At 36.5% G+C, this 21,275-nt stretch overlaps 1 protein-coding gene across 7 annotated transcripts in view; it reads left to right on the top strand.

Annotated features, from left to right (window-relative positions):
• fry (furry) overlaps window positions 1-21,275 on the top strand; it is a 152,900-nt gene that overhangs the window by 110,015 nt on the left and 21,610 nt on the right. For all 7 annotated transcript variants that reach the window (XM_053768631.2, XM_053768628.2, XM_053768629.2 and 4 more), the window contains 12 exons: window positions 4,997-5,188; window positions 6,758-6,849; window positions 10,825-10,945; window positions 13,873-14,051; window positions 15,562-15,678; window positions 16,183-16,346; window positions 16,790-16,885; window positions 17,913-18,101; window positions 18,561-18,727; window positions 19,348-19,606; window positions 19,850-19,972; window positions 20,701-20,804. In XM_053768631.2, coding sequence (XP_053624606.1) covers window positions 4,997-5,188; window positions 6,758-6,849; window positions 10,825-10,945; window positions 13,873-14,051; window positions 15,562-15,678; window positions 16,183-16,346; window positions 16,790-16,885; window positions 17,913-18,101; window positions 18,561-18,727; window positions 19,348-19,606; window positions 19,850-19,972; window positions 20,701-20,804 — 1,803 coding nt within the window. The remainder of the gene's footprint in view (window positions 1-4,996; window positions 5,189-6,757; window positions 6,850-10,824; window positions 10,946-13,872; window positions 14,052-15,561; window positions 15,679-16,182; window positions 16,347-16,789; window positions 16,886-17,912; window positions 18,102-18,560; window positions 18,728-19,347; window positions 19,607-19,849; window positions 19,973-20,700; window positions 20,805-21,275) is intronic.

Raw genomic sequence — 21,275 nt, 5'->3', positions numbered from 1 at the left:
TTAAAATTATTTGTTTGAATCTTTTCAATTCTAAATAATTAAAAAGTAGTACTGACTGTCTTCATTGATTTTTTTGTTTTATACTTGTCTTATCATTTTGAAAGGATTATTAATGAGAATTATATTAAGCTGTGTTATAAACTTTTAAACCGATTTTTTTTAAAGAAACTGATGTGGTTTTATTTCCGTTCGCCCACCTGACGTCAATTCTCTTTGGTTTCCTTTTAGTTGTTAAGGCTATTTTTCCCTGAATCGCCTAGTACGACAACAACAAAAGTATATTGAGTACTCCTATCGGTATTATTTCGATACAGGCTAGGAAGCAAATTACTTTATTAACTGATTTTTCCATGGAAATAGTCCCAGACCTCGCGATAAGTCGTCTTTTGTCGATGGAAATAGAAATTTTATTTAACCCACCCGGATAATACTAACGCGGCGAGTCTAACCGGCATACAATTAAAATCTCATTTTTTTCTTAGCTAGATTTAGCATGTCCCACTGCTGTGCAAAATCGTCCCCGCTCACTTTCCACGTGTCCACGTTCTTGTCTTTTGGAAGACATTTTATGGAGAAGACCCAAGAAAGGGACGACAGATTTAACTACAGGATATTAAAATATATTTATGATTAATATTTATTTTCTACTAGGCAAATAAATGAATGAAAACAAATGACTGCATGCGGCCCTCCTGATGTAAATATTAACCGCAGCCTTTGGACGCCTAACAACTGGAAGTCATACGCACGTTGCCGACGTTAACCGACGTAATAGACGCGTTGTGCATTGTTGATCGCCTGAAAATATAATTACAAATAATTACCTACTACCACTTTCAAAATAATTGTATACTTCTCACGCTCATTAAGTTTGACATTATCATTTGATATAAGCCACCTAAAATTTAGAGCAAGAAAGTAAAATCTTTGTCTAATCATCTTTCAAATAACATAATTGGCCAAGTCAAGCAGACGCCTACATCTGATAATATATAATGTTTATATTTAATTTCTTTGCAATCGATTTGACGATGGCGCAGTAGTCACCACGCCCGCGCCCTTCAAGCGTCCTGGGTTCGATTCCCTGTGCGGCAAATATTTGTACTTGTGATATTTGTGCGTGTATTGCGCCTGTTTTTATCGGGCCTACACGATACGATATAAGCTTAATAGTGTTGTACATTTTTAATAAGATTTGGTTAGCCGAATGATATATTTAAATAAAATAATAATGTCATGAGACATTTACGTTTAAAGAGCAAAGCTTGATTTTAAAATATATATCGTAGCGAATTAATCACTGAACTAAGGGACTTACAAAAAGCATAGGAAGCTTAGGTTTATTGTATTACAAGGTCTTGAGTATTATTGCGATTATAAATGCAGTTGCTATGCAGACTATGTTATTTGAATTTAATTTAATCCCTCATCCTATACATATTGAGTTGAGAGGCCTCGAAGCCCGGATACAACGTGCAAATGCATCTGCATATTGAAGATTCACCTGAGATTTTACGACCGGCCGCCTAGCTGAGCTGAGGTTCAACATCAGTTGGAACTTCACCGCAATGCAATTAAATTGCAGTAATATAATTAGTTAGGTACTACAATGTAATTGCATTTAGCTTAATTGTAATACCACGAATGAGAAATATTAAATAGTTATCCTAGCGGAGCAAATATTAATAATATGATCGTATAAAATAAACTTTGAATTACAAAACAACACTTGGAACTGATCTGTATTTCCATGAGCTTCTCAGGTGAATATCGTTTTTACGCTTGACTAATTAGAGAAATCTCTCTGCGATGGGATTCAAATTAATGATCATTAAATTACATTCTATCTATCCGACTCTTGAGAGTCGACAGCGAGTGCTACGGCGTTTATAGTTTTGAAATAAAATAAAAATATCGAATACATTGTTTTTATAGTACCATCCTTTATGTATGGTGCCTTATGGATGAACGAGAATATATTGTATGTTAAATGGAATGTATAACAAATATTTTTAATAGCTGCGCACCGGGGCCTTGCTTCCATAGGAATTTCGCGCTAAAAACTACCCGACGTGTTATTCTAGTTTATATTCTACTCGTGTACCAGATTTCATAACAATCCGTCCAGTAAATTTCGCGTGAAAGAGTAACACATGTCCTCACAAACTTTCGCATTTAGGAGTATACCAAGGCCGCCTTTACACTGCAAGTTATTAGATAAGTTTTACTTCCGAGAGCAACCTGTGTAATTACTTGTAACATTTTGTAAATTATCGTGTTGTTTTAACACAACTTCTTACATAAACTTACGTAATAATTTACTCGTGTAAATTACTCTAGTTAAATGTAATTGTATTATAAACAACGGATTAAAAAACTATGAAGTCGTCTGATTTTTATTTTCTTAAATTATAAAAAATTGTTTGTTTTCGGTTGTCAATGGTTTCAGAGGAGGTAGCAATCGCCATATTATCAGTTGTATCGATTGATAGGCGGCTATGGTTACAGACATCCCGAGGGTGGCCCCTCATTGGAAATCCCCAGTCGTCTACATATTTTTTTCGTCAGACAGATTTTGGCACAGGGCTCTGGAGATAGCTACGCCATTGTCGTCATTTCATTTGTGCCTCGTGTGTTCGTGCTTCGTACTGTCAACTCCACGTCAAGTTACACTGCATAACCTCTACGCTAATTTGCAATGCATTTGCAAGTCAAGCATGTAAATTACATTTGTAGCCTGATATGATTCTGACCGTACCTGAAACATGTCAATTATAGTTCTCCAAAGGAGGGCGTAATTTATTATTTATTACAGCGCCCAGGGGCTCCCCTCCCGTGGGAATTTTAACCATATGTGCCAAATTACGTCGGAATAAATCTAATCTTACATTTTGCGTGACAGAGTAGCGAACATCCCCATATGCAAACTTTTGCATTAACATTAGTAAGAATTTTATAATACTTCATCAGTGAACGAAGAAAAAGAAAATTAGCACAAATCGCTCAAAGTATCGGCATGGCTTTATTCTACTTGGTAATAATAAGCTTCGATACAGCCTTTATCAACCGGGGCCTATATTATAAATGCTTTTTCTTTTACGTTGCTTTGAGCATTGGAGCGTCAGATGCTAATTATCTATTCATATTGCATAAAACGGTCATAAAGTTCCATCTTCGTACATGGTATCATATGAAGCTTATTAATTAATGATCATTTTCAATTTGACTTTGAGTCTTTGGTGTTTATTGAAATATAATACCCTTGAGTTTCACACACACAAGTCTCGAACTTAATTTAGGGCTGGCTGTCTATCTTATTGGGCCCTTATCCATTTAGTAGCTTAAATGAAAGTAATTTACTTTTAGTGGAATCCTTAATTTGCTCAGCACGGACAATATAGGTTAAATATAAAAAAGGATAACGATTAAATAGTATAATATAATTACAGCGTAAGGATATATAAAGAAGTTTTTCTGAAATGGCGTACGTTTGACGTAATGAATTGAGACGTTTGTGCATAACTTGATCTCATTAAAATTTGTTGTCTGTGACGCAGTTAAAAAACATGACTTGTTACCCCTCGATCAGATTTTCCCGGTACTAGCGTAACTAGTGTTCAAGGCGATTTAAGGCGCATAGTAGAATAGAATATAGTTTTCAGTCACATATTACAGTTGACTTAAAGTATTTGTGACGGCAACAGTTTTCGATTTAGTCAACTGTGACTACTTTGTGTAATGGCAAACTATAATATGTTCTAATAACATTATTCATCTAGTATGGTACAATTTGTAAAGTTTTTATTTTATTAGTTTCGCTAAGAAATGAAAGAAATTGATAAAAATGTTACGGTGGCGCCAATGTGCGGCCACAAGGCGTCTTAACTTGAATACGTTACTAACTACAATGACGAACAAACACATAACCGCACCACTACTGTATTGCTGCATTTAATTGGGCCTGTGATAGCATCTGAAAGTGTGTTGATTTAACACACTTTCATTTATAAATGTACTCTGTAAGGTATTCATAATATAAGGGTGACTGGCATTTGTATTAGGTTTTTTACTACACCGATGTTATTACCTAAATTGATTTTACAAAAATATTCAGTCATTTACAAAAATATATATAACTTTATACATGCCCGAAATATTAATTTTATTTCACGTACACTGTGTGTACTTTAAATGCCCTATGGATATTTTATTTCAACTATCTCAATCCCGTTTTATTACGAAGATAAAGCTGTTCCCGAGGACATTAAGCTGGCGAAGGCGCAGGTAAACAGCTAATAATAGATAATAGTCACTAGTCACGTCCTTTAGTGAAGCTAATGAAAGTTCTTCAAAAAGCAATTCCTATTGAATTATTTTTATTTGTAATATCTAAATTCCTTTTCGCCTCGTCTCACTCTACCTTAGGCGAATCCAGCTAGCTTATTAGAAACTTGGTAAAATCCAATACCAAGGTCTTTCAATTATTAACTAATCAAAAATTTAGAGGCTACCTATTTCTGTGATAATTTAATTTGCTGTAGAATATGCCATCTTTTTTTTATCATTTGTAGTTTTAAGAAACTTATATGGGCTAGAAATCGATGTAGATATTTATTAATTCTGTTTTCAATTCGTAACAGTTAATAATACTACTTTTATTCCACGAAGACTCCAAGCAGAGAAAATTGTATTTATTGCGGGAACACACAGACGACACAAAATACCTCACGTAATTATATTAAGTATAGCTGAGGCTGTCACGTGAGTGAATAAAATTTAAGTGCACTTTTCTTTGCATTCCACCTTAAAAATGAAACTTGTGTGCGTGCACTTTTGATTACCGTACATTTCCTTTGTCCATTTTGTGAAATGATTTTAATTTCATTATTTAGTACGGCATTATTTTGTAGTACGTCAGGCTTGGGGCATGCGAAGGGTTAATATTAAGTGTTTCTTGTTACAAAATTGTCATGTTTATGTTTCTATGTTTGTCCAGGCCAAACGCGTAGTCCTCTACTTGGCTCGGTCGCGACCCGAGCGTCTTCTGGACGAAATGATGACGGAGCTGCAGACGGTGGAGACCCTCAACTGCCTGATCGAGCGCACGGAGACTCCGCCCTTCTACAGGCTCACTTCTATGAGGAAGGCCACATCGGGCCACAGCGACGGACCAGGCACAGGCTCTCAGGTACCATCAAAAGCATCATAACTACGTGATGACGCAGCTGCTGACGGTGAAGACTCTCAAATGTCCTAGAAAAACTATTAGCGAAGCCTCACATGCTTTCTTATGTTTGAATCAAGCACAGCCAATGCAGTGATTTTCCCGTATTTATATCAATTACATAAGTTACCACCTTCAACTAAAGCTTGATTTTCGTTATGTAATCGATGGTGGTGGTACGACAATTGTTTAATGACAGTAATTTCACCGAAATTTCAGTCAGTTTATTGAAAATTTCGACTTTTTGTAGAAATTTATAGTCTCTGATAATATTTTCTTGTCGTCACGAAAATTGGTATTTAATTAGGCGTTGTCGTTAGGCAATTCGTAATGCCAAGCGAACAAATAGGTAAATAGGTAGATGTCTCTTCGAAAGTATTCAAAGTTCAGTTGTAACATTAAGAGCCCTTATTCATAAATAGTCTATTTTAATTGCTGTTTAGTGCGTAATCATTATTACTTAAACAATTAATAATTAATCAATTACGAGTTTGACTTATTGTCTCTATAATAAGTTTTAAGTATGTCTATAATCTGAAAACCAGCGATCTAGTGGATTATAAATTGTACAGATCAATGTGATTTTATCGCTTGATCTTACATTAGGGGAAAATTATGCTTAAAATTGTTTTTTTTTTTAGTAAATTACAAGCAAATAATTATACAATGATAAAGTTACACGTCAAAAACTGATTCTAATTATGAATTCCATTTTAATTATTTTCTTAAATGAGGTATAAATGTAAAAAGATCAGCGCGAATCTCGACAGTCCCATACTACGGGCTCACAGTTAAAAGCTCTTGATCCTAGTGTGTCTAAACAGTTTAACACTCCAACAGACGTAATTATATTTAACGAGGTATTAGTCCGGCGTCTAGTTTGAACACGCTCTTAGTAGGGCGACACTCATCTTCCTCCCGGATAAAGTATGGGTGGCTGTCTATTCCGCTAACATTATCTCATAACGTTCTCGCTATTATATTCGGGGCTCGAAGCGCGGGGTCAGCGTAAAAAAAATGCCCTTAAAATGACCTTAAAATTCGCGTGTTATTTTACAACCGGCCACCTGCCTAACTTTAACCCTCATTGGGTATGCTATTGTTGCCATCAGCTATCAAGGCTAGAAAATATGTTTCTTTCTTTTTCGCCTCGTAGATATGGAGCGGTCTTATTGTAGGTTGGAATCACACGCCACCAAACGCATAACGGTTATATGCTGATAGTTTTTAATAGTAGTGAAAAAGAAATGCCTAGAGAAACTCATTTAAACAGTGTTGGTCCCTATCGTGCCACAAGGACTTACAATTATTTATCTTTCAAGTTTCTTAAAATTTAAAGTACAAAAATTACTTGGTCAAAAAGTATACAACAAAGCACACCTTTTTCTCGCTATAGCATAAGAGCTACTCAAAAAAAGTTCGTATCGTGCGATTGCCTTTGAATGGCATCCCCCGTGGAAGGGCTGAAGTTAATAAAAATTACAGACGGAAAAAGGTATACAAAATTTATTTGAAAGTTTTCTTATTAAACAGGATGCGACGGGGCGCACGGGCGAACTCGCGCCGGTCGAAAAGGGGACAATTCACACAAAGAGGCACAGTGGGGAGGACCCCGCCAAGGCCAGGTATGTTGTTACAACTCCATCATTTTTCGTTTGACAAATAATCGAATGAACTTTCTTTTTAGCGAAATATCGTTGAAAAAAATTTTTGATTTTCTGGACGATATATTTTTTCAAATATTGATGTTTCCTTTTAAACCAAATTGAACTAAATTTAATGCTATTTATTAAACAACAGATGCTAAATTACGATTTTCCCTAGCCATTTGAAACTTAAATACTTCCTTTAATCAGTGTCAAATAAACTGAAATAGTTAATTTTCGCTGTAATTGTTTTCAATGTAATTAATACTGGACTCTAATGAAATGGTAAAATAATCCGTATTGTTGACGTAACGTTGTTTATATTGTTGGAAAAATTATACTCTCCAATTATTTTCTGTTTAAATGGGATAATGCGCGCAAACACATTTTAATTGGTGAATATTCTGTTCGATCGACACTTGAACGAAGTACTACTTACTAAACAAAATCCTGGCTCGGCCTACCAATTAGAGCTCTAGTGGGCAATTTATATTGGATCGCACCGCCGTGAATGTTGATATATCTCTCTCATCTGAGCATATTACAAAAAAAAGTATTTCTTATTAAAATTGTCTTGTTTTTTAAGAAAGCGGGTAGTAGAATCACAGCCTTCTTTTGTACGCGGAATCCGGGCTTCGAGGTGTCACAGCAATAAATACCGGGAATACATTCAATTCACATTTCAAACAAATTGAATCAACTGAGACAATACTATAATTATTTACTGACAATCCCGAAAGGTATTAGGTATTAGCTGATAGCGCCAAAGTTTTCAAATAAATTTACATAAACTTTTTTCCCTGCTAAAACCCATCTATGTACACTATTGAAGCGCTACCCATATTTACAAATGGGTAAGTACTTATTTCATCGATAAATACCCTCAGGAGTTAAGCCCTAGGGCCCAGGGCGCAGCTTATTTGCGAAAACTTTGTCCATATTGGTTGATAATCCCCGCTATGAATGTTCGCAAATGTAATGCAGCTTCCATTAGTACGTCGCTACTAAATGGAAAGAGCAAGCTACGCAAATATTTCACCGTTGCTTGTACAAATGTTAATTCGTGTTTGCTTATAAATATACTATGGTATTTTCTTCTATTTCTTATGTTGTTCCCAAATTTTATCACAGCGAGTTAATACTTGCATGTCCTTCTTGTCCTAACGTGGTATCGAATGCATTATCGGCTGTGGCACTAGACACACTGATGCCTGCCACAAAAACAGCCTGATGGTATGACTCTCTTAGAATGCTGTCGTTGCCTATCGGCTGTCAAGGCTTCAAATCCTTTGGTCGCCTCGTAGAACATCCACGGCAGGTTAAGGAACATATACAGACAGGCAGGCTTCACACACAAAATCGGACCTTTACAATTCTTGAAAATCTCTTTCTTCGTTGCTTACATTATAAGCAGTTTATTAGTTTACCATTCGTTTTACAGTTTATTTTTATATACGAATTAAAATCTTATAGGGGTGTTCCTTATTTTACACTTTCCCTGTTCTATTCAGTTGGACTCCGGTGAAACGATTGTAATATACTAGATGTTACCCGCGGCTTCGCCCGCGTAAACTCTCTACGGGAACAGTTATTTTCCGGAATGAAAAGTACTCTATGTCCTTGTCCACACTACAGTCTACATGTATGCAAATTTACAAGAAGATAGGTTGAGTAGATATGGTACTCGTATTATTTCAATAGCAAACAATCGAAGCATTACTAATTTTGTTGATAAAACAGTTATAATCTGCCGCGACAGTGTTGGACATTCGATACATTATACGAAGGGTGCGCCTTGTAAGTGATTGGAGTAGAAACCTCACGACCAGCATCAATCAATCATACAATCAAGTACGCTGTCCAGCTATCACTAGCCCACTGATATTGATGCGAAAGATTATAAGGACGTTTGAAGGATCTTTTTATTAAACAAACTTTGTGACCAACTTGTGACCGCGACTTCGAACATCAAAATATAGCCATTTCGTTATCGTACTCGTCCTCAAGTACCAAAATTAAGCTTTCTACGCCTACTTAGTAGTTTAAGTTGTGTGTTCACTGTCAATACGGAAGAGTTGTATATACTGATAATTTATTTATTAATTATAATGTTTAGTATTGGCAAAGCCACAAGAGTTCAGTGAGTCAGAATCAATTATATTTATAATAATTTATATGCCTATTTGAAAATTTTGATTTAATCACTAAAATATCCACGTATTTTAAATTGAGCAATCAGGGCTCGTTTGCATATTTGTCAATACTCATTTTACTGTAAATAGTGAATAACGAAATTCTCCGCCAAATTAATTTCGCCAATACCGTATTTATTACTACATATTATAAACGGTTCAGCATCGTCTGATTGAACATGATAAATTAAATACCATTGAATGGTGTGTACAAGCGCGGTTTTCATCAATTGACTGTATGCACACAACACTGATTGCAGACTGCGACTATGTTCGTATGTAATTAATTGTTCATACATGCCTCAATAATAGGATATTTAACCGGGTAAACAATTAAAATGCATAAAGGTATTAAAATTAAACGTCACTTTAATTCATCAGTTTTACTACTTAGTTACGCGATGTTGTATTGTGATTGAAGTATATTTGAAAAGATTTTTGTCTCCTAAATTGTGACGTCACAATATCATCATATAGATTTTGTTTTTGACATAAGAAAAAGGTGTGTGATTTGACTAGTTGGAAAATAGCCACTTTCAGCTGACAAATATCTGATAAATGTAATATTTCTTCCTTAAGTGTTATTGGCTTAACATAGTCCAAAATATACATAACTTTAGTATAAAAGATCAAAATTGTGATGAATCGTTACACCTCAATACGCGATTGATACAATCAGTAAAGTGCGCAGTTAAAAGCTAACGTAATTTGGCCTTTCTAAGCACTGGCGAAACGCCGCGGTCACTAAAACCAACCCTACAATCCCTAGCGGCCATCTTAACTCCAATAAAGATAACATTTTATTTGCAAGTTGTAAAAACCTTTGCGCGAAACAACCGATATTTTAAGGCTCAAGCTGAATAGGCTTTACTTATAGCACATTTATTTTAATACACACATATGAACCGTTTAATAAACTGTTTCTTAACACTATTGTAATTTTAAGCCAATCCCATTATCTAAAATAGGAAATAAGTGATAATGACCAATTGAAGTTCCTATGAATTTGTATGCACTCCACACATGGAAATGGATAGAGAATCAACAAAAATGTTATGTTCATCCATGAGTCAATTTATAAAACAATATCGTCCTTTACATTCCCTGGATATTTCCCCATCCGTAATAATATTGCAAACCACAATATCATTGCAATCCATCGTCTTTCCATTTCTTCGTCGGATATTTTTTATTAAAAGATGTCTCTTTAAATATTGTCCATTACTTAATTATGAAGATAGAGTATTTGCGTTCGAACCCTTTAACGGTATTACTTCGCTAATTTTCCAACTGCAGAGCTGGTAAAAGCCTGAGTGCTATGCAGGTTTTTACACTACGAGTACAGCCGACCGTCCTGGGGCCCGATTCTGATAGAAGTTCCTCGTACTTTTTTAAATATGCTTTTACAAAAAATCACTGTTGTATGAGCGAACGCATTGATCGATCGAACATTTTCGATTGTAAATTTGCTTAAAACCATCGAAAAAATTGGTGAAAATTGATGTAGTGAACTTCGATTGCGTGAGAATCGAGCCTCTCATCTCCGCTTCGATTGCGTTCAGAGCTGTGGCGCCGCGAAACCTGTGGTTAGCTTAAAATTTACCTGAAAATATTGTATCAGTAATAATAAAAACTACTATTGAATAATCGAGACGCAATCCTGCAAAATCATAACAAACGCAACAATGGGTTTAGTTTGCACATCTGCGTCTAGCTTAGCGTATTATTTCCAATTTGAAGAGACTTCGTTGTGTGGTTTCAGCGTGAAAGCCCCTGAGACGCCGGGGCCTCGCGCCCCGTACAAGCGGGCCTCGGCGCCGCCTTGTGGGACTCCGCCCGCCGTCGAAGAACCCCCGCCGCCAACCGAAGGAGACGCCACACCTGTAAGTAATTTTAATGATAACGTGTAACATAGTTACACAAAGTGCGAAGGTGAGACGAAAATATAAGAAAGCGGAACCTGAGCTCTAACACTCAACGTCTGGAATAGATCGGGAAAACGCTCAGATGAGACAGTACACAAATGTGTTTCATACCATATAGTGACAAATACGTTTGCTCCATATTCAGCAATCGAAACCCACCATCGAGATTCGATTATCTTTTAAGAAATATTAAGTACACGACAAATGTTATTTATTTGCCCATACTTAACCTACCTAAACTAATGTGGCAAGTTAGCCTTATTAGAATATGTTATTCCACATGGTGGATGTAAAAAAAACTAGTACCCATGTACTGAGCAGTAACTAATACAACCTTAAAAAAAAATGTGAGAACAGAGCACAAATTTTTGACCTTCCGTACTAATCAATTTGTATGCAATAGCAAAAAATTTTTGTCATTTTTACACGGTTTTTATAAAGCTGCATGCAGTGTGATATTAAAAACGTAGGCCATCTCATATCCTCGTGAATATCGAATAAGACGCTGAGTGATAAACCTTGGCAACAACTTCATACCCAAAGAGGGTTGACGTTAGGCAGGCGGCCGATCGTAACATTACACTCTAATTATTTATATAATCTGAATTACATTCCTAATTTTAGCGAGAAATCCAAGTAGTTTACGGAATAGGAAGAATTCTCGTCGACAAAGTGGAACTATGCAAAGATGCCCGAAAGTTTGTACCGTTATTGTATTATAATAATTAAGGTGCTCTGAGCGTCGCGCCGATGAGAACGAATATCGAGAGCCAGCTTATTATTGAGACATTTGAAATTGTGTAACAGAAAATATGCAAGGATTTTTCTATGATATTCAGTTTTGTCGTGATTTTTCACAGCTTTTATACCCGATCGATATTATGAATACGAATGTTTTGACGTTTGGTTATCCCCTTCGGAACGATCGCTCTACTTTCCCGTTAGTCTATTTTGAATATTTGCTTTATTTCCCCAGGTCTATTTTCGATTACGAAAATAGACCGTCGTAATACACTTATTACGACGGTAACTAGTAACATCACTAAGTTACTAGTTAGAGTTTCGAAATGACTATCTTCCTCATCACAATTACATTCGGAGCTACGACGTCCCTAGGGTTTGCGTAAAAAGAAGAAATTTTTAAGATGTGATCTTTATTTATGTATTATCATCTTGCAAGTAGCATTATAGTAACCCTCTTTGGTAATTCTATTGTTGCCTTTCAGCTGTTAAAGCTATTTGTTCTTTAGTCGCCTCGTACGACATCCACAGGGCGATATGGAGTGGGCATTCAAGGACAGGACCAACATATGTACACTTAGTACTCGTATGCACTCGTTTTTATCTTTTACCAAGACCCCTGTATCACAATCTGTTTGGATGCTCGCTAATTATTCCATACTCGTGTTTCCAATCCTATTACAATGAATACCGATGACAAATTACCTCTACAAAGAATTTGAATGCAAATAGCTAGAAATGGCATTGGTTGTATATCACAATGTGTAGTCTTACGCTTAATATACATAAGTGTATCGCAATGATATGAAATGATTGTTGAATAAAATACATAAAATGCATGGGTTTTATATGTCAAAGCATTTTTTATCAATTTTATTCATTAAGTCTTGTATTATTTTCAGTTCTCATATAATGCTTTTTATTCTATAAAAGAGTGACATCACTGTCATACAAGTATTTACCGAGTCAAAAAGTGATAGAATTTTTGAAAAGTGAAACAAAATTCAAAATGTGATAGAATTTTGTTGAATTTCCTAATGTCAAGCACATTAGGAAATTCAACAAATCTATTACTTTACTACACGCAGTAATTTGATTCTATTCCGGTTGTATTTTCAGTTGTTAAAACCCGCCAATCAGAAATGGGCCCGCGTGGTGGGTCGTGGCACATACTCATAATGGGGACGGCTGTTGATAACGAAACAAAGTTGTATTATTATACGTATTACGCTACAAATGGCGGCAATAAATCTACGCGTCTTTGTCATTTCTATTGTCTTTATTATTCCGCAGATGAAATCGATACAGATTAAACTGTCACGTCTACTGCTGATTTATTATCTAGACTTTAGGACAGTTCATAAATACGTACGCTAATTGAGCAAAGGGAGAGACATGGCACGCTGTATTTCATAAGACTTAATTAAGGTCTATATTTGTGTTGCCAGGTGTTTAATGATATCCAAACTCTTAGTAATTTGTTGTTTGATCACGTCTAAATATACGTCTCTAAAATATGTAGTTTAACGTACTAATATAAACATTAGTAATTATAAAATAATTCCAAAAAATATATGACCTATGTGCAGTCTCCCTCATCTGCGTTTCCCCCATTGGTTTCTCAGCCGATATGCCCCGGAGCTCGTGATCCGTTTTCCAAATTTTTCTCCATTAGGCAAGATCACTTATACAGATAGTAGTTCTAATAGTATTAGTATCACATCTCAATCAATTAAGGGATAAACGGGGACTAGCGTTGCGAGACTAGAAGGACACTTCGTTAGCGGCTTTAATAAGTAATGTATGTGTGACAAAAGTGAAACGCAAGTTTGTTATTTGAAACCAAAACAAGAAAGCATCCGATGTTCATGACCTTTTTTGGGAGGTACATAGGTTTTCTACTTTTAATTTATTTCATCTTAGTTTGAAGGAAGGCTGGCCTTCTTTCTTAAATCTTTATACGAATAAAGGTTTATTTTTAAAGCGGTGCCGTACCTTGTTCAAAAAGTGTTGTCTTTTTAGTGTTCTTAATTTAGTGTTATTTTACAACTTCATTGTTATTAGCGGATGTTCTGCGGACGTTACACCTTTAGTCTTGGTCGTTTGTTTAACAAAACACATATAATTAGTACAACTTCTTGCAGACTGTTCTGGGCCCTGAGTCGACGACGCCAACGGCGGGCAGCGCGCCAACCACGCCGCTGGAGCCCCGCGTCGACGTGCCGCAGCCGCGGCCTCTGCCCATGCCGGAATATGGAGGGTTCTTTGCGAAACTCACTGAGTACCTGCCCGACAGCAGCCAGCCAATATCTGGTTTTCACAGGTTGGACTTTGGTGACGTTGGAGGTTGACGTCAACTGGATTAGGGCCCGTATCACCGCTTCTTGATAAAGTATCTGATAGCTTATATATATCTAATAGCATTTAAAAGTGTTTCATAAGGATACGCAAATAACATCTTTCGGATTTATTTCTAGCAGTTAATTTATCTGTTAGATTACAATATAATATTTTATCAAAAAGTTGTGGGAAATGCCGAAAACATATTTTTATACAGTTTGGTATTTATTTTATTATTTATTTAACTTTATTACAACATGTAAAAGGCGGAGTTAAAGCTGTACTGGTATCAAATTTTATTCAAGACAGATGTTACGACTACCGCCATCTAGTAGCATTTTCGCACACGCTTTAAAGAACTAAACAGCCCAACAGTGTCCAGCTTTCACGAAGTTTTCTTTCACCGCAAGCATGTGAATATGTTTCTAATCGTTCCATTGTGCCTCAATCGATGCCTGCAAAATGTTATTTTGATAAAGATCAAGGCCACCGAATGGCGGACCGTCTATCTATTTCGAAGAGACCTTCCACATATTATATTTCCAATACCAGACGAAACAGAGCATACCATTAATCTAAAACAAATTTAATCTATATACAGCCGACCTACTTTGTTCACATAATCGGTTATTGATCACCTCTATCTGCGGAAATCGAATGGCTTAAGATTCGGGATCATACTTATTAGTTTTGATAATATGGAACGTCTAGAGTTCATTGGGCATATGTCTAGGTGTGTCTATCTCGTCAATATCATTATCGATGAACGTCTATATAAGTTATTTTATCTATTTTACCTTATTTCAATAAGGTCAACTTGAATGTTAAAAAAAGCTCAGACTTACCTGAGCTTTTTTTAACATTCAACTGATGGAGCGATGGAGATCAATTAATATAATTTAAGTTACGTGTAGTTATTATTGATAATAAGTGAATTATCAAACTTTTGTTTTACTTTCGGCGTGACGACGAAGTTTAATAGTTATACTGTCGTGCGTACATTCATTATATAATCTATGTGGGATTTTAACTGTTTTTATATAAATTAATTAAGTTTATTATTTTTAACCCAGACAGATTTTAGAAATTTATATTCTTCCTACCAAGTATATCCATCACAGTTATGAAACACCATATCGAACACACGATCTTTTTCTTCTCCACTCCACTTTGTCAAAATATTTATTCAGAAATAACACCTTCAAAGGCACATTTCACCTCAAATTTTAAGTTATATAATACTAGCGACCCGTCCTGACTTCACTCGTGTAAAATATAATAAATTACACACCTAAACCTTCCTCAGCAATAAAACTATCTATTGGTGAAATTTCGTAATAAACTATTATATTCCGTATTAAAATCCGTGCAGTAATTATTAAGTTTATCAGACAGACAGACGCGGCAAATAACTATGCTTTATAATATGTAAGGATAAGGATACTTGTCAAAAAGATGTAAACTACTGGTATTGTACACGTATGCTGTTACAGATGCAACGTAGCCGTGATGTTGCTATGCGACGTGGTGCTGGAAGGCGGGGAGCTCGACTGGTCCATACACGTTCCTCTCATGCTGCACATCGTGTTCCTGGGCATGGACCATACCAGGTATTTCATAGTATACATTTTGCATCACAGGTTTAATTCAACGTATAGAATTATGTATAAATACAGAGACAAATATATATGTTGTAGTTACTCTTTTATAGGCTGGGCCATCTTGCACACTAGCGCCACCAACACATTTTTATTTATTAGCAAAAACTTAAAAGTACCTAATGATCGGAAAGTATTACATTCTATTGAACACATTCAATAGAATGTAATACTTTCCGATCAAATCAGTTGATTTAATCACATAGTATACTAGGCTTGTTTTAGCTTTGAAGAAGGCCGGGAAAGGGCCTTTGCCATGCCATGATCACAATAGGGGATATTTGACGCGACAACATTTCGTCCTATCTTTTTAATTCCAATTTAAATAGGTAAGATCGACGATCCTTTATTTCACTTGAGATAATGGAGATAATAAATGAATGAGAAAGAGCGATATGTTGCGCATCATCTGTTCCCTGGTGTATCCGTGGCTTTAGCTAGCTAATATCTTTCCAGATGGATAGTCCACCAGCACTGTCGTCAGCTGCTGCTGAATCTCCTTGTGGCGGTGGCGGCTCACCACGATCACCTGACCATCGCACGGGTGTTGCTAGGCAGCCGCTCGACGCAGATCGGCTTGGGGGCGCCACTGTCTTTGCGGCTTCTGCACAATTTTACTGGTACTCATCATTTTAAAAAATATATTATTCTATATGGTCAATGTCAATGTTCACATACTTATTGGTATCCTAAAACTTTACCAACCAATGGGATATGCCCTTGTTTCAGCGACAGCTTAATCGGGTCTGATCAAATATTGTAAAGCGGCATGTATCTTGTCTCTATTCCATACAGAGTAAACAGAGCCACGAGCTGCAAAACTCGAAGGCCAGTTTTAGATGTTTAGGTAGAATTGAATTTAAAAATATATTTGAGACTAAACTTTTAACTTCTTGTGTTTGAAACCGCTTTTTATGCAAAAAAAATATTTTAACTTACAATATAATTCTAAATTAAAATATTTTTTTTACATAATTTATTAACGTTAAAAATTTACTTCAACCTAACAGCCGGCTAATGTATTGCGAGATGTCATTTTCATAATTGTATGTTTTATTTTAAGAGCCAGACGCAGCGTTCGACGGCTTCCAACAGTGCGGTCACTCGCCGCGTTCGCACGCTCGTTCGCTCAGTTCCGATCCACAAGTCACACCTGAGGGTGAGGATTTTGACTTGTTTTTCGGCGCCGGGCCAAACTGATATTACTTTCACCTGTCTGTATGTCTGTGGTATCTAGTAGCTTTCAAACGCATCCGTCCGCCCACATTTTTCAAGAAATAAAAAACTAAAATAAGTTCATCAACTTGTTTTAATTTTTTTTTAACGTGACTTTATGGGAAATGTTCTTAGCCAAAATTAAATATGTAATTTTCAAATATTGAATTTGCAGTTATAGTATATATTAGAAATAACATAATGTCCTAAATGCATGAAAGTAAAACGTGATTTTTATAAGTAGCTGCCATCTAGCGGTAATCTACTTTAATAAACAGTTGTCTGTTGTTTTCGAAGCACGGAAAAGTTTAAAGTTGCTCTGTGCCGTAGTGGTTTGCGAGTTTAAGTCACGATAGCTTTGGTCAAGCTACTTTCTCAAAAGTCGGTCACGGAATGGGTGACCGAAACTGTATTATCTCTAGCTCTATCTTATTTCGGAAGGTACATTCAGTTGTTGAACCTGACTATATTTGCAGTCCCAGTTGTTAACAACCCACAAATACGCATTGGGCACGCGTGATTGATTGATCATTGCTTGGTTTCCTTATCCGGTATCTACCCCAATAGTGGACATATGAGCTGTAGGCGTAATGGATATTACATCACATATATAAGTAGAAGTACAATTGTCCTATTTGTATTTTTAACGCTAAAGTTGGCAACGCATCGTTAACTTATATAATTATCAAGGTTGATGGACCGCAGTGCTTGCATACCATGAGACAAAGCGCATGTTGGCTACACCATGTCTACTATGTTTTACTTATGTTTTTTATATGATAAATCTTGCGATCAGACTTTTTGGATATGAGTTGTGTATTGGGAATAAAATTATTGAAAAAAAATCAAATTAAAATTAAAAAATCTTTATTCAAATTAGTCATTTATTGACTTCAAAAATTAACTTAAAACTAATCGCCGACTTCCAAATCTCAGATGAAGATGTTTAATAAAAATCATTGTTTGTATAGCGGAAGGCGACAACTACCCCTCATTGCCGGTGATAGTGACAGGCGAAGCTGAACCGGAAGCGCCGGAGCCGCAGGAAGCGTCGGCGGCGGATGTGCCTGTCGCTGACGTCATCAAGTCGCTCGTCCACTTCCTGGCCAACAGACCGACACATACTCCACTCTGGCAGTACGAGGATATCACAGCTAAAGGTATAATTATATACTATGCAGCTTTTGAATAATCTTAAATAGATTATATACCATATAATAAAATTGTAAGTAATACTAATAGAAGCCAAATCTATTTTATTTAGAATTTTTGTCTGTCTGTCTCGCAAAAACTACTGGATGGAGTTTAATGCGGTTTTCACAGTTATATAGCGGATGGTCTAACTTAAAATTTCATATAGGTTTCACCGTGATACGTTGCTTAGAACCCGGGATTGACAATAATAAACTCCCGAGGGAATTTCGGGATAAAAAGTACCCTATGTATTATTCCAGGATAATCTGGAATAACACATAGAGTGCGCTGTATATTAAATTTCAGCAGATTTTGCGTGAAAGAATAACAAACAACCATTCAAACTTTCGCATAATATTAGTAGGAAGGATTATGACAAAACCCTTGTTTTCGTTTTACTTCAAGTTTCTATTCTCCCATTCCAGTGTGGACCCTACGCAGCTGCCAGCAGATGTCGACGCTGTTGCGTCACGTGTTGCTCGTGTTCCGGGAGTCGTTGCCCCACGCGCTGGTCTCCGAGCGCTGGGCCCAGACCGCACTGCAGCTGGGTCTATCCTGCCCTTCCAGGCACTACGCGGGGAGATCGCTGCAGGTAGCTAGTAGTTTGCAGCTTTGACGACCCAAATTTTGTAATTTGATATAAATTTATTTATTTATTATTTATTTAATATTAAGAACGCTTACTTATAATATTATAGTAAACAAATTGTACTTGCAATTTAATGCGACACATAAACACCAGTTAACAGCGAGCACAACATTTGCCATCAATATAAATAAATGAATGTCTAAATAAAACTGTGGCCGTATCACGGTAAAATCTAATTCCAGTGTTGTTTCGACGCGCAAAGTAGAATTTTCTTCATAAACTTTTTTAGCACATATTAGTAGTACGTTAGATTGTTAACAGTTTTCATTGTGTAACCAATCTCGCGAGAATGCAAACTGTCAAGGAATTCTGAACTGAACAACCCATTTATAGTTAATAGTCTTTTTCGATAGTTTGTAATATGAAACTGTCATATTGTCGAAAGACACGAGACAGAACGAATGTCGTGCGCGAAATGTAATTTTTCAAATATTCTTGAAAAATATCGCATAGTACAAGTTTACCTAGATTGTCTTCTTTGCAATTTGTATAATGAAAAGAAAAATATTTTGTCTTTGTCGTTCACTGTAAACAAAGTTTAATTGATCATTGCTTATTCTCAGGTATTCAGGTTCATAGGCGTAGCTATGACGGGTCGAATGGTGTCCGATATACTATCACGATTGGTGGAAACGGTGGCGGAACAAGGCGAGGATATGCAAGGCTACGTCACAGAGCTGCTGCTGACCCTTGAGGCTGCCGTCGACTCTCTGGAATCCAACTTCAGGCCCCTGGACTATATGCGAGATATCTTCAAGTCTACGCCCAATTTGAATAATAAAGATGGCGGCTCCCAACCTAATGGCCCCGCTTATACCGGTGGTAAGTTATTGTATTAAATAAATAAATAAATATATTAGGACAAATAACGCAGATTGAGCTAGCCCTAGTTAGTTATCATTACAAATAAAAAAACAAACCTTTTCTCTTTATAATATTTGTAGGAATTTTAAAAAAGCTTGTACTTACGACTTGAATGTAATTTTAATGTGACTAACAATTGTTCTACGTAGGTTTATATATATATATATATATATATATATATTGATGATTGTATATCACCAGGCAAACGTTCGCCAGGCGTGTGCGTGGGCTGCGTGAGCAACCACACTCGCAGCACGAGCTACTCCGTATCTTACTGCGTAAGGAAAAGCGCCGCGCCCCCCACTTCCGCTGAGAAACATCACGGTAAATGTTGTTTTGCTATGGGAAATTACGTCTTATGAGCCATGACCCATTGCTCAGGCATTTTGACATCCGTCAAATGCATAAACAACCCAGAAATCGTATGAAGAATCGACGTACATCAACGCATGTGTATACTTACGATGTACTGCGTCGTGGCAACGGAGCACGGCTGAGCTGTAGGGCACGTCTCTAACCTGTTGGAGCGCGGCCTCATTATTCCGTCGTCCTACACGAATCAACGCAGGAATCGTTTTGTGCATACGCATGTCACAGAACACACACATGTCGACGGAAAAATGAGGCCGGGTCTATGCAAGAATTTGCAGTGAACACAAAACGTCACTTTCAGGATAATGGACACAGCATGGGCTCCGACGCTAAGAAGCAACCGGGCAAACATTCATGAGATGAAACATAAAGACATTTCGTAAATAGTCACTTTCGCACAAATGTCATTTTCTCAAGACATATTTCCACAAAATTTCATTATTTATGAGAAAAAATGCCATTTTCTAAGAATACGAAAGTGAGCAACTTTTTCTAAGTTCATATTCTGCGTCAAGTCGAATCCTGATCTACTCAGAAATTATACGTAATAAAAACTTTTATTCCAAACAAACCCTTCGTTAATAAAGTTTGAACGAAATAAACAGCAACGAAGCTCGAATACAAAGCGAAATGGAAATTAAGTTATCGATTAGTTTGACAATGACCCTTATCTGTTTTAGAGCGATCGAGGCCTTGCAACGAAGCTGCGAAGGGCATCTGTCCCAATCTCTGCCGCTCGCGATCGGCTCAGTCGCTCAAATTATTGGGAGACACCGCTACTCAGGTATGCCCATATTGTTTTATAGAACGAAGAAACAAATGAAGGATGATATGCGTGTCAATGGTCTGACAACTACGGCAGCCGAAGACCGCGCGACCCTGGGCTCCGACGCTCAACGGCTAAGGTAAAATAGGGAAAAAAAATAGCAAATATCGTGATTATTGATTACGCACAAAAATGATGTTTTAAAAAAAGCTTATCTACATGTTTTACCGACTATGGGTCTGCAAATATAAACATGACGATTTAATGTCAATTTCAATTATTTTATTAAAATCGATATATACGACATAGTTACTCAGGTTTTTGCGATTATCGCTCTAGACATTTCGATGAAGATGAACTCTTTATTATCAATTAATTCTTTATATTCTTATCGACGTCGTAAAAATGTCTTGTTACTAAGAGCGCGAACCAACAGCATATCGATTGTATGAATACGTTTTAACAATATATGCTTTATATTAACATGCG

This window comes from Plodia interpunctella, chromosome Z, assembly GCF_027563975.2.
Source record: "Plodia interpunctella isolate USDA-ARS_2022_Savannah chromosome Z, ilPloInte3.2, whole genome shotgun sequence".
NCBI lineage: Eukaryota > Metazoa > Arthropoda > Insecta > Lepidoptera > Pyralidae > Plodia > Plodia interpunctella.
This window is presented reverse-complemented; position numbering and strand designations above follow the sequence as displayed.